The sequence below is a fragment of the Mustela lutreola genome, chromosome 17 (assembly GCF_030435805.1).
Source record: "Mustela lutreola isolate mMusLut2 chromosome 17, mMusLut2.pri, whole genome shotgun sequence".
NCBI lineage: Eukaryota > Metazoa > Chordata > Mammalia > Carnivora > Mustelidae > Mustela > Mustela lutreola.
The window spans coordinates 1,672,469-1,686,099 of NC_081306.1; the positions used below are offsets into that span (position 1 = coordinate 1,672,469).

Sequence of the window (13,631 nt, forward strand, 5' to 3'; positions counted from 1 at the left end):
GCTGACCAACCTGGCAAGCCAGGGAGGCTACACATATCCTGGCCCAGAGTTCACCCCAGGATGGGGAGAGCTGGTGCCTTTCCCCAGAGGACTGGCCCCTGCTGGCCCTTCTCAGGGGCTCTGGCTGGGCTGGGCTCAAGGTGCAGGACCGGGCCCAGTGCAGGGACTCAGACTTGCCCAGCCCTTGAGACAATGTCGGTGCTGGAATGCCCATTGTGGTGACAGTCCAGCTGCCTGAGTGGGACACCCTGCTCTGTCCTTTGCTGGCTCTGTGACCTGGGGCAAGCCCCTTCCCCTCTCTGAGTCTTGATTGCTCAGCTATTAAATAGGGACACCGGTGTCTCATGGGCTTTGAGGAGGTTTACATGTCTTAGTAGACACAAAGGGCTCTGAGCAGGGCCTGGCTGAAGTCAGCGCTCTGGAGATGCCAGCTCTTACTAACACCGCGACTGTCCACCTGCCGAGTTCGCGGCTTTCACTTAGGCTAAGGGAAGCCAGTGGTGGTTACGGGGCCCACTGCCCCCCCAGTCACCCTGCCCACATCTCAGGATTCAGCCTCACCAGCCCCACCAAAACCTCACCACAGTGAGGACCGGAGCCCGGTGGGGGTGGCACAGGTGGGTCTGGCAGGGGACATGGAGGCTCCCAGCAGTCGGGGATGGGGGGAGGGGTGGGAACCAAGAGAAGTGGTGACTAAGACAGGAACCTGAAATGCACTCACACAGAGAACTCTCCCAGGAGGTGGGTTCTTTCATTCTGGCTCCGGTGAGTGACTCATGCGGGGGCAGGTACGGAAGGTTCTAGGGCGCCGGGGGAGATGCTCATCCCTCCCAAGAGGCCGGTTGCACAGTGGGCTGTGGAGGGCTGGGGGTGTCTCCCAGATTCCAGGGTTGGGGAATGGATAGGCCCTGTGCCGAGCGGCCTGGAGTCAGAAAGACCCGGGTTCAGATACCAGCACTGTTGCTTTGTAGCTGCGTGATCTTGGGCAAGGGTCTTCCCCTCTCTGGGCCTCAGTTTCCTCTCCTGTAACATTAGGCTAATTAAATCCACCTCCTGGCGCTAAACCCTTCCTGTCGTGCTTTCTTGGATGTTAGTGACTCCCCACCTCAAGGACCTGCTGTGGCTCCCCCGTGCCCACTCAACGAAGCATAGCCCTCTTCTGCCAGGAGTCGGCGGGGGCTGCTGGGGGTAGGTAAGGAGCAGACACTTTTGTGGAATATGTGCAGACTCTGTGCACCCTTCATCTTTTTTAAACCTCACACAAATCTGTTTCACAGCCAAGAAACCAGCCCCACACGGATGTCCAAGTTGCCCAGGGCAGGGGTAGGTTTCAAACCTTTAAGTGTCCTTCTCTGCCCAGAATCCCTCTCTGTTGGCTACCTAGCCTTGTCCTGTTAACAAAATGGCAGGACTTCAAAGCAGGTATGGGGTTATCACAGAGAAGAACGGAAGGGAGGAGAGAAACCAGAAATCACACCGCAGGGTCCACCAACTCCCAAGTAACTTTCCAGCCAGTCCGACCGGCTGCGGCACCGCCACTAGGAGAACGCAGTGGGGAGCCCCCCACTCCCTTTTAGCCAAGCTGAACCTCGGTGACCCAGACAAGTAATAACTTACATTTCTGTTACATGGCGGGTTTGCTGGTAGTGGTGCGCCATACCTTTCATGTGTGCATCAACTTATTTATAAAGGCACCAGGCCTTGATGATTTCAAAGAAGAATTTAGCTGATCTTCCGAAAATTTAAACTGACAAAAGCAAAGGTAATTCTAGTGTTACTTAAACCATTCCAAGACATAGAAAAAGATAGAAGCCCTCCACTTTATTTTATTTTTTAAAAGATTTTATTTATTTATTTGAGAGAGAAAGAGATGGAGAGCCTGAGCAGGGGGAGTGGGAGAGGGAGAAGCAGACTCCCTGCTGAGCAGAGAGCCTGGTGCGGGGCTTGATCCCAGGACCCCAAATCATGAGCTGAGCCAAAGGCAGATGCTTAACTGACTGAGCCACCCAGGTGCCCCTATTCTTATTTTTTTTAAGAGTATTTATTTATTAGGGGGGTGCCTCGGTAGCTCAGTTGGTTAAATCCAATATCAAAAGAATACCATAGTTTGAGCAAATAGAGCTTATCTCAAGAATGCAAGACAGGTTCCATATTGAGTAATTCATCAACATAATTCTTTACGTTACACTGAAAGAGAGTAACATTGGGATCATATCAATGGATGCTGAAAAAATTCAATTGCTTTCTTTTAAGAAAATCTACTACAAAGGGGCCCCTGGGGAGCTCAGTCAATTAAGTGTCTGCCTTCAGCTCAGGTCATGGTCTCAGGGTCCTGGGATCGAGCCCCATGTCAGGGCTCCTTGCTCAACAGGGAGCCTGCTTCTGCCTCTCCCTCTGCCCTGCTGCTCCCCCTACTTGTGCTCACTCTCTCTCTCTCTCTGTCAAATAAACAAATAAAATCTTAAAAAAAAAAAAGAAGAAACTACTTAAGTATCATAAAGGTTCTTCGACCAAACTAACACCAAACACCATGTTAGATACAAAAGCCATTTCCCTTAGAATCAAAACAAAACAGTTTTTGGAGGTTCAGTCAAAAGACACCGGGATAAAAAAAAAAAGCAATGAAATGCTCACTACTGAGAAAGAAGAGATAAGGCAGCTTGATATTGTAAGAGATCGTTGGCTAGAAATAGAAAAAGGAAAAGAGGGCGCCTGGGTGGCTCAGTGGGTTAAAGCCTCTGCCTTCTGTTCAGGTCATGATTCCAGGGTCCTGGGATGGAGCCCTGAATCGGGCTCTCTGCTCAGCAGGAGCCTGCTTCCCCCTCTCTCTGCCGGCCTCTCTGCCTACTTGTGATCTCTCTCTCTCTCTCTCTCTCTGTCAAACAAATAAATAAAATCTTAAAAAAAAAAAAGAAAAAGGAAAAGATTTCATCCACATTTCTATTATTAGGGGAACACATCTAACGGAGAAGGGGTAGAAGCTCCACGAGGAGAAAACGGTGTTGAAGGATAAAGAAGCGCTCACATCAGGACCGGGGGCAAGTTAAAAACATCAGAAAAGCACGTATGTCCCCATGTGTCATTCCAACCAAAATACCAACGGGGCCTTCAAAAAAATCCGATCACTCTACACGACATTGCACACGCAAAATGCCACAAATCTACAACCATGGCAACTAAATAAACAGCCCAGAAATGGAACCCGTTATCTTATGGGAGTCAAAATCATAACAAAATCGGAAATTCAATTCGGTCAGAAGAGGCCAGTTTACTTAGTAACTGGGGCCAACACAACCGGCTGTCCATTGGAAGAAATAAATAAAATTGGATCAGTACCTCATTCCAGCAAAAAGTAGGTTAAAGATGAATTAGAACTTGGGACGCCTGGGTGGCTCAGTCTGTTAAGCGTCTGCCTTCGGTTCAGGTCATGAACCCAGGGTCCTGGGATCGAGTCCTGCATCAGGCTCCTTTCTTGCTGGGCGGGGATCCTGCTTCTCCCTCTGCCTACCATTTCCCCTGCTTGTGCACTCTCTCTCTCTTTGTCAAATAAATAAACAGAATCTTAAAAAAAAAAAAAAAAAGATGAATGAACCCTTCATGAAAGTCTTAGGAGAACACTTAGGGAACTATACTTAAAATCTACGGATTGGGGGGGCACCTGGGTGGCTCAGTGGGTTAAGCCTCTGCCTTCCGCTCCGGTCATGATCCCAGGATCCTGGGATCGAGCCCCACATTGGGCTCTCTGCTCAGCAGGGAGCCTGCTTCCTCCTCTCTCTCAGCCTGCCTCTCTGCCTGCTTGTGATCTCTCTCTGTCAAATAAATAAATAAAATCTTAAAAAAAAAATCTACAGATTGGGGATAATTTTCTTTTTTTTTTTTTTTTTTTTTAAGATTTTATTTATTCTTCAGAGAGAGAGGGAGAGCGAGCGAGTACAGGCAGACAGAATGGCAGACAGAGGCTGAGGGAGAAGCAGGCTCCCTGCTGAGCAAGGAGCCCGATGCGGGACTCGATCCCAGGACGCTGGGATCATGACCCGAGCCGAAGGCAGTTGCTCAACCAACTGAGCCACCCAGGCGTCCCTGGGGATAATTTTCAAATCCAGAAAAGAAGCCCAGAGGCCAGCGAAAGTCTTCCAGATGAATCTATGTTAAACTCAAGAGGGAAGATTATGGGAAAGGTACCCAAGCTAAGTTAAAGGATGATTTCCATGTGCAAACCCGGCACATAAATGAACCAGCCCGTACAGACAGCAAAAGAAAAATGGCAAAATCCAAAGAGCAAGTCAAAGTTCGGATGAATTAGCACTTTATTCTGAGCGGTAGGCAACGAGGAATGTCTGCTTGGTTTTAGGGGACACACACTGTCATTTTTGCTGATGGAGAGACAAACTCTTAATCGGTCTTTTAGAAAGAAATCTGGCAATATCCCATACTATGCATTTGGAAGATCTTTAAAAATTTACTTTATTGGGCTATGGGAGAATGTGATCCACCAAAACGAAAGAGTCAATCAAGTTTGAGAAACGTTATTCAATACAGGAGTAGGCGCTCCAGTAGAAAGGAGGGAGAGAGACTTTTCCTGGAAATGATGAGAGGGGACAGACCCTGGGACAATCCTGCAAGAGGTCCGAAGATTCGTGGGCTCATCTTGGAACGGGGGTAAGAGGGGCGTCCCTCTAACCCTTTCCTAGAAGATTAAATCTGGAAACCATTTAATCAAACCAAACCTCTCGAGAAACAAGAGATTGGGGTTGGATTCATAGTAAGTACATGGCTGATTCCACACAAATAAGAAAAGGAAATTCCCTACGCTTAGAAAATAAAAGGTCGTGCGGAAAGGAAAGGTAATCCTAATTTCCTACATGGCTCAGCTAATATAATAATAAATAGCGAAAAATAATATTCAATAAGATTCTTGGATGGACACACCCATGTTTTCCATCAAATTCAGGAAGTTTTCAGGGGCGCCTGGGTGACTCAGTCAGTTAAGAGGCTGTCTTCGGCTCAGGTCATGATCTTGGGGTCCTGGGATTCAGCGAGGCATGGGGCCTCCCTCCCCCTCTGCACCTCCCACCTCACCCCCCCAAACCACTGTCAAATGCAATTACTTTGGGTGGGGCTCCGCTCCCAGCAGGGGGGAGGGAAGCGCGTGACAAGGCCTCGGCCAATCAGAGAACCGCATTGCCCTGTCCATGTGATTGGATCAGCGACGGGGACAGCATCCAATCAGAATCAAGCACACACCGGGAACGCACCAACCAGGACACCCTGCCTGGGACCCGGACTCTCACGCTCTTTCCCGCTGGGCGTCGTTCTGGAGAGGATGGAGGTTGTGGTGGCTGGCAGCCACTCTGCGCCCGGAGGAGAGAGGTGCGAAGTCCAGGAATGAGTCTTCCCGGAAGAAATAGAGCAGTTGGGGAAAGAAACCTATCCTGGTGTCACAGCTGAAGCCTTTGCATTAAGCTTCACCTGAAGTTGGTTCCATTTAGGGACCTTTACTTCTTTGTTTTCACATCAGCGACTTTGAGTTGGGTTTTCTGTTGTTTTGGGCCAAATGGCAGCTAGTGAATACTCTGGTAATCTCGGCTTCAGAAATGAGCGTCCATCCCCTGGAAGGGCTCAGTGGCCTCTCGTGATCAAGGTCATTTGTTGGTCAGGACTGTATCTGTAAGGCAGATACGGGTGTTTCAGGGGTCTTGTGGAGTAAATTTCTCTGGATATCGGTTAGAACTCCTTTATTTGCAGGCTACAGTCACCAGACTCAAATGGATTTATGAGCATATTCATGCTTGGACAGAATCTCCCCACGTGGTGGCCAGGTCCAGCCTTGCATGACACAGACTTAGAAAAATCTAATGAAAAGAGAACACTTTTGTGTTAGGATAGGTGTAATAAAAGGCCAGGAGCGGCTTCGCTTGGGTTATATGTCCTTGTCTGAGCCAACTCATATATATATATAACCCCAAAGCCTCCACCTTCTGGAGGCACCCTCTGTTTCCCTCTAATATCAAAAGAGCCCCCTTCCCATATATTAAGGGCAACCATATATTAAGGACAGCCCCTCCTTGATCTTTCTGAGGATTTCCAAGTTGGGGCTCATGGTCTCCCGAGTCAGGCCGTGACCAGCCTACTTCTTTTTATTCTTCTTCTTGTCTTTATTGAGGTATCCTTGACAAATAAAAACCGTATATGCTTAAGGTTGTATAACTTGGTGTTTTGAGATAGGTGTACAGTGTGAAATGGTCACCACAAGCTAATGTATGTGTTGTCTCACACCATGTGTGTGTGTGTGTGTGTGTGTGGTGAGAACACCTAACATAGGCTCCCTTAGTAAATCTCAAGTGTACACTACGGTATTGTTGATTACACAGACTGCTTATTCAACTGTCCCTGTACACTCCCGGCCTCTGGAACCACCATATGTTTCTCCCCTTGTTTGGTTCCAGATGAAAACTCCTGAAGTTCTCCATTGCCCTCTTTCTCCAAAAACCAAGGCTGGGTTGATGAACATTCTCCTCTCCTCAACTGCCAGTAAAGAACTGGAAATATCCCCCACATTTCCACCCCGAAATAGGACTAGATGGGGATAGGGGGTAAGGTTCTACATTTTTGAGAGAGAAATGCTGCTTGGGGACTCTCTCCCTCCACGATGTAAGTAGGTTGAGTTGTCATCTACTGCCTTGCCTGAGGGTGTAATGGACTTTGAGGCTGCCCTTTAAAAAAAAATTATTTTATTTATTAGAGAAAGAGAGAGTGCATGTCGCGGGGGCGGGGGGAGCATGAGTGGGAGGTGGGGGAGGAGCAGAGGGAGAGGGAGAAGCAGATTCCCTGCTGAGGTCGGAGCCCAACTAGGGGCTCTCTCCCAGGACCCAGGGATCCTAACCTGAGCCGAGGGCCCAGGCTGCCATTTCGATACGCCTTGTCTTGGCACGCTTAGCTTTCACTAGCAAGTAGCTAGGAAAACCTGCATAGAACTCAAGGAGCATGTTGGGAGAAAAAGGGGGAATATGAAGAATACAATTCCTTCCCTTCTGAAGTTCAATGTTACTGGAGCCTTTTTGATGGACTGAGTCTAGCCTGGAGACTATGGGCAGGAGAAACCACTAAGTGCCCTTGAGAAGGCACTTGCCAAGAGCAAGGGTAGGTGACCTAGGCTAAATGGAAGGACCTAAGGGGTTACCAGGGTTGGTCCGGTTCTGATATAGTGTGTAGGAGCGGCTGGAAACCCCTCTGGTCAAGCCCCTGGGGCATGACAGAGCCGGTTGGCAGGGAAGTTCAGGAGTGACCCTAAGCGGCAGACAGAAGCAGCGTCAGCAGAAAACCAAGGCCCCCTAGTGGTAAGTCCTGGCATTCTCAGACGCATTGGCAGTTCGAATTTTTATTTCATTTAATTTTTAATTTTAATTTAATTTTATTTATTTTTATTATTTTATTTTTATATTTATTTTAAGTTTGTTTTAATTTTTATTTTATTTATTTTATTTTATTTATATTTTAAATTTTAGGTATTTGTACACTAAGGCTCATGAACCACGGATACTGTTTGCATTTGGAGATCTCCACTTCCCCCCTTAATAACCCACCAAAGTGTTCTGTGAAGTCTTTGGGTGTCCACCCTCATCATTGCAGAGAAGTGATAGATGTTTTGAAATGACAGGGTTTTTCTCTAACGTATCCTAGATGAAATTCTTGGGGACGAGTCCTTTCCCTCTGATCTAGTTTGGGTAGATTTGTTTTTCTCATTTCTTATTTTCTTTCCTATTTTTCTTTTATGCCCACCCCATTTCATAGATAAGTATGTAATTTAATTAATATCTGTTTTCCTCTTTAGCAAGTAAGCTTCAGGGACTAGGGATTGTGTCCCCCATTCCCCAAATAGTCCATCATTTATTTGACAGAGAGAGAGAGAGCGAGCACACAAGTAGGGGAGCGAGAGGCAGAGGGAGAAGCAGGCCCCCCACAGAGCAGGAAGCCCAGTGTGGGGCTCGATCCCAGGACCTGGGATCATGACCTGAACTAAAGGCAGACGCCCAACTGACTGAGTGCCCCAGGATTATCTGTCTTGTTTGTTGCTATATCCTCAGCCCCTGGAATAGTATTGGGTATTCACTTATTAAGCTGACAAATCCATCGGGAGCCTCTGTCCTGTGGCGGGCCCTCCCCGAGGCATGGGGGGGATAGCAGTTGGCCAAACACTGACTCTGTTCTTACAGAATTTCTGTGCTAGCAGGCAGAGATGGGGACAAGCATGAACACGGAATCGGGAGTGGTGGTGAGCACTCAGCGCCCGACGAAGCTAAGGAAGGGGCTTCTGCTCCAGGAAGTTTTCTCTGATGGCCCGATATTTGAGCAGGGACCCGCAGGAGGGGAAGCAGGAGATTTGGGAGAGTCCTGGGCAAAGGTACGGGCTCCAAGGGGAGAGCATGCTGGGTGGTCCTCGCAGCCAGGCCAGTGTGGCTCTGAGGCAGCACAGGGGAGCGGGGGAGGGGATGGAGCGGGACCTTGGAGGCCACTGGAAGGACTTCCACCCTAACTGGTGTACGGAGCTACTGAAGGGTCTGGAACGAGAAGGTAATACATTTCTTGCTGAATATATGTGGAATCATGAAACTTCCTTTTTTTTTTTTTTTAAGATTTTTATTTATTTATTTGACAGACAGAGATCACAAGTAGGCAGAGAGGCAGGCAGAGAGAGAGGAGGAAGCAGGCTCCCTGCTGAGCAGAGAGCCCGATGCGGGGGCTGGATCCCAGGACCTGAGGCCATGACCCCAGCCGAAGGCAGAGGCTTTAACCCCACTGAGCCACCCAGGCGCCCCGAATCATGAAACTTCTTAACCACCACTACACTTTGCCTTCAACTCTGCCCGTTCAGCTTCCTCTCACCCGGCCATGCCCCGTGGCACTGAGAACTCGGAATCCTCCGGTTTTCTGTTTTCGGTGAGCTCCCGACACCCCCAAACTTGATGAGCTTCCCAGTCCTGCACTTCCCCAGCACCCAGCCTTGAACATGAGTAATGTCTCCACCCTTCCGTGGCTGGCTGCCCGAGGACAGCGATGCCATCAGGCCTGCTCACCGCCGTATCTCGGGAGGGACGCAGAAGGTGCTCAGTAAATATTTGCTGGGCGGTGACCGGGTAAAGCAGCTACTGATTTACTACGTTCCTCTGGGCTTTGGCTTCTGTCTTCCCAGTCTGAAGCTGGACACCGGGCCAGGGACGAGCCGTGGCCCCTTCCCTCCCAGACCCTGGTCCTCCTTTCTGTTGCCTTCCAGACTCCTCCAGGCCCCAGGAGGCGTGAGGAACTTGCTCTCAGACTCTGGAGACCTCACTTTAGAAAATCTGTTAAGCTTTCAGCTCAAGAGTCATTGTGTGCCCCCATATATATCTGAGATAAGACAGCCACCCCGCGGTCATTTTTCTAGACTTTTGTTTATTTTATAGCAATTGTCATCATTAGAGAAGTAAATAACACATTTAAAAACCTTCTCAGGGCCAAAGGATGCCAGAGTATTTACAAACATATGGGGTAGCGGTGGCAGGACATGAGGGGCTAGGGCTCGGGAACTGGGGCTCTGCCCAGGCCCTGAGCCAGGCTGGGATGCTGATGCTAACCACCGAGACGGTCCCACCGGCCACAGCGTGGGCTCAAGGAATATTGGCAGCCTTGGGGATCTCTCCGTGGGCCTGATGGCAGGCCCTCTAGCTAACCTGTGGCCCTGCCTCCCGCCCAGGGGGCTCCCCACACCCCACAGGCCAGCTCAGAGGGGCCTCTGGGAAGCACCAAAGGGCAGGGGCAGTGTGGGGGCCCAGGGGCTGGGACAGAGATCAGGGATGACCCGGCCTGCCCCGGGTGGGACAGAGAGAGAGAGAGAGAGAGAGAGACACACACACACACACACACACACACACACACACACACCTTCACAGAAGAATCGAAAAGAGGAAGATTTTTTTGTGTGTTGTCTTCTAAGTCTTTGTGTCTACGGTGTTATTAATTTTTTGCTATTTGTTTCTTCGACAGTGACATAAACTGAGGTAAACGTCTGTGACCAACACCTCTCCTAAGGGGCAAAGGGTCCCAACCCAACTAGCAGAGGGGGGCACCAGCAGCGGCGGGGGGCGGGCGGCCCGACGTCGAGGGAGCGGGCCTGGCTCGGGGTGGCTCCCGGCGTCGGGCCATTGCTGCCCCTCCTGTGCCTCTGAACGTAGGGGCTGGGCTAACTAACTACAGTCCCCTTTCCAACTCTAACATTCTAGATACTACGATGAGGGAGAAACTCCCAGAGAGGATCTTAACAGAGAAAGAGAGAGAGGGCGCACGGTGAGGGACATCTACTTGGAATCTTGCGTCCGAGTTATTGCAGGAGAGACAGGATGTCGAGAGGCCTAAGGCAAAGAAGGAGAAGTCACGGCTGGGAGAGAGAGGTGGCCCAGATGGGCTCCAGGGGGGCCAGGGGCAGTGGCGGGGGGGCCCTTCTCTGAAACTCGGCCCTTGTGGGAAGAGGGATTGCTACTTACCTGGCACCTGGAGGGCCCCAGGGCCCACGGCAGAGGGGGGGGGCCTCCAGAGGGCTGGGCACACGGAGGGGAGCGGGGCCAGGCCCTGGGGCCACCGCACACTGTTTGTAAACTGGACCCAGGCAGGGCAGGGGGACCCATAGCCCTTTATGCGCAGTGGGAATGAGGGATGGGTGGAGAGGCGGGTTCCAGGCCAGAGGGAGGTTGGGCCCTCTCTGGTCAGCCAGGCTCCTCCGAGAGCCGCCTCCAATGGCCTAGAACCCCGGTAGGACCTTGGCAGGTGTGCCCGGGATGGCGGCTGGGCCCCTGCCAGGTGGAAGGAGCGGCCTCACCCATGTCGAGGTTATTGCGGGGTCCCGGGCCTCCACAGCGAGGTCAGGGGTCTCGAGGGAACATTGGGTGAGGTTGGGTTCCTGTTTTGCTGCCTCGGGGCTTGAACCCACCGTTGGGTGCCTCCCGGCCAGATTCCCTGAGGGGCGCGTGGTGACGCACAGGTGTGGACACCCACGGGCAGCTGCCTGGGGAGGATCCTGGGGCCAGGCGGAGTTTTGGAGGCGTCTGGATGCCGTCGCTGAACACACGAGACTACACGCAAACATGGGCATCGACTCACACTCACGCCATGCACACACCTGTTCACACACTCACCCCTCAGGTTTCCATGGACCTCCACCCTCACACCCACGGCGGCCCACTCCAGTACCAGGAACCTGGGAGATGTGGGGACGGGGGCAGCCCCGGGTTGACATGTTGGTCCCCAGCAGAAACCCAGGGACACTCCTGGCCCAGGTCACTGTGTCTGGGCTCAGGGAGCGAGGGTCGAGGGGGTCTGAGGTTCCCCGGCCTGGTGAAGGTGCGGCCAGCAGGGGAAGCTGGGCCGGACCCTGGGCTCTGCACTCACTCCCGGAGTCCCGGGTTCGCAGGGCGGTCGCGGCCCCGCCCCGGCAGCCCTCCCCTCCTCGAATCTGGAGGACAATTCCTTGGGTGGAGGGGACAGGGCTTCCAGGTTCCATCTCGCAGGGGTCTGTGCGGCCCTCCTTCTGGGCTCAGTGTCCTCACCTCAGGGGAATGGGTTGTGGGGTCTCTGGATTCTTCGGGGTCTATGCCTGCGCGCGCGCACACACACAGACACACACACACACACACACACACACACACACACACACACACAGTTTTGCCACATCCAGGCATTTGCTACATTTTGCAGGAGGCTTGGCCTCTCCACTCCAGCGTCCCAGGAAAGCGCCGGGCGCCGCTGGGTACCACCCCTGCCCTCAGCTCCTCGCCCTCCCCCCGCCAGCGCTCGAGGGCCCTAAGGAGCCCCTTCTCCGCCCCAACACTTCCGTCCCCTTCTGTGCCCGAGCGCGCATTGGGGGGAGGGCGCAGGGTGGGGGCGGCCAGGAGGGAGGACCCGCGGTGGGACTGCGGGTCGGTCTGCCGGGGGTTGCAAAGGGCCAGGAGCAACTAGTCGGGGTTCCAGGGTTCGGGGAGGTGTGTGTGTGTATGGGGGGGGGGGGGGGAGTCTGCCCGCAAGCTCCCTTGCTCCGGGTGTCGGGGAGGAGGGGGTCCTCTGAATCCGCGGGTCTGCGGGGCTCGGCTCCCGAGGGCCAAGCCCACGCCCCACAGGCGGGGCAAGCGGTCTTTCGGTGGCTGAGTCCGCACCGGCCCCGCACGGACGCCCGGGCCCGCCGCCCCGCCCTGCCTGGCGCTCCTCCGTCCCGCCGCCGCGGAAGGGGGGGGGGCGGTGGGGTTCGCCGCGGCCCCCGCCCCGTCCCGCCACGGCTGGGCGCGGGCCCAGGGCGGCTCCCGGCGGCCCGGCCCAGGGCGAGCAGGGCGCGCGGCCCCGAGGGCGGCGGAGGCGGCTCAGACGCAGATCTCGATGGCCGTGGCCAGCACCACCTGCCCCTTGCTCTTGTCCGCGCGGCCGTCGGTCCTGCCGGGGGGCCCCGGGGGCGCCAGGCCGGCCTCGGGCACGGGCACCGGCACGGGCGCGGGCGCGGGCCCGACGGCGGGGGGCGCGGGCCGGGAGCCGCTGCCGCTCTCGGTCAGCACCGTCCGCTTGAGCGGCCCGGGCGCCTCGAGGCGCAGCGGCCCGGCGGCGGGCGGCCGGTCCCCGGGGGGCTTGCGCGCGCGGTGCGAGGGCCGGCGCCGCAGCTCGGACGTGAGCTCGTGCTTGAGGAAGCGGAAGACCTCCTTGGCCGGGCCGCGGCGCTCGGGCTCCAGGGCCAGCAGGCGCTGGAACATGCGCAGCGCGGGCTCGGTGAAGCGGCGCCACTGCGACGGCAGCCCCGGCAGGCGGCCCCGCTGCCAGCGCACGAACTCTTCGAAGAAGGCGTCCGCGCCCGACGCCGCCTCCCACGGGAAGTTGCCGGTGAGCACGCAGAAGATGAGCACGCCGAAGGCCCACACGTCCACGCCCGTGTCCACCGCGAAGCCGTCGGCGCGGCCCGCCTGGCACACCTCGGGCGCCGTGTAGGGGATGGTGCCGCTGACCCGCTTCACGCGGCAGCCCACGCGGCGCGTCATGCCGAAGTCGGCCAGCTTCACGCGGCGGCACTCGCGGTCGAACAGCAGCACGTTCTCGGGCTTGATGTCGCGGTGCACCAGCTGCCGCCCGTGCATGAAGTCCAGGGCCAGGCCCAGCTGCTGCACGCAGCGCTTCACCGTGTCCTCGGGGAGCCCCACCTGCCGGCCCGGAGCGCGGTTGGGGGACTGCGTTGGAGCGGGGAGCCGCGCTCCGGGGGGGGGGGGGGGACGGCTGCCCCAGCTGCACCCCGCGGCGGCCCCCGACCCCCCCTCCGGTCCCTGGCTGTCTCCTCCAGCCGGTCAGTACCCGCTGCTGCCACTGCCCATCCTGCGGGGGCCGGGGGCGGGCCGTACGCCTGTTCCCCCCCTGGTCCCCTCTTTGTCACCTCGCACCCTCTTCTCTGGTCCCTGCCCCCAGGGGAAGGTCCTGAGCGTCGTCTCCCGCAGTGTCACCGAGTCCTGTCCGCTGCCACTGCGCCACCGCTTGCCGCTTCCCTTATGGGGTCAAGGCTCTGACAGGCCTTACCACTCGCCCCCCTGGGCTCGGGCACAGACTCACCCCGACCCCCACCAAACGCACAGTCCTCC

The 13,631-nt window shown here is 54.8% G+C and overlaps 1 protein-coding gene across 3 annotated transcripts in view; it reads right to left on the reverse strand.

The window, feature by feature from the left end:
• Positions 1 to 9,409: 9,409 nt before the first annotated feature.
• The window catches only part of SBK1 (SH3 domain binding kinase 1), a 47,415-nt gene continuing 43,193 nt past the window's right edge, over positions 9,410 to 13,631 (reverse strand). For all 3 annotated transcript variants that reach the window (XM_059154725.1, XM_059154723.1, XM_059154724.1), the window contains exon 4: positions 9,410 to 13,202. In XM_059154725.1, the coding sequence (XP_059010708.1) occupies positions 12,381 to 13,202 (822 nt within the window). In that variant the 3' untranslated portion in view covers positions 9,410 to 12,380. The remainder of the gene's footprint in view (positions 13,203 to 13,631) is intronic.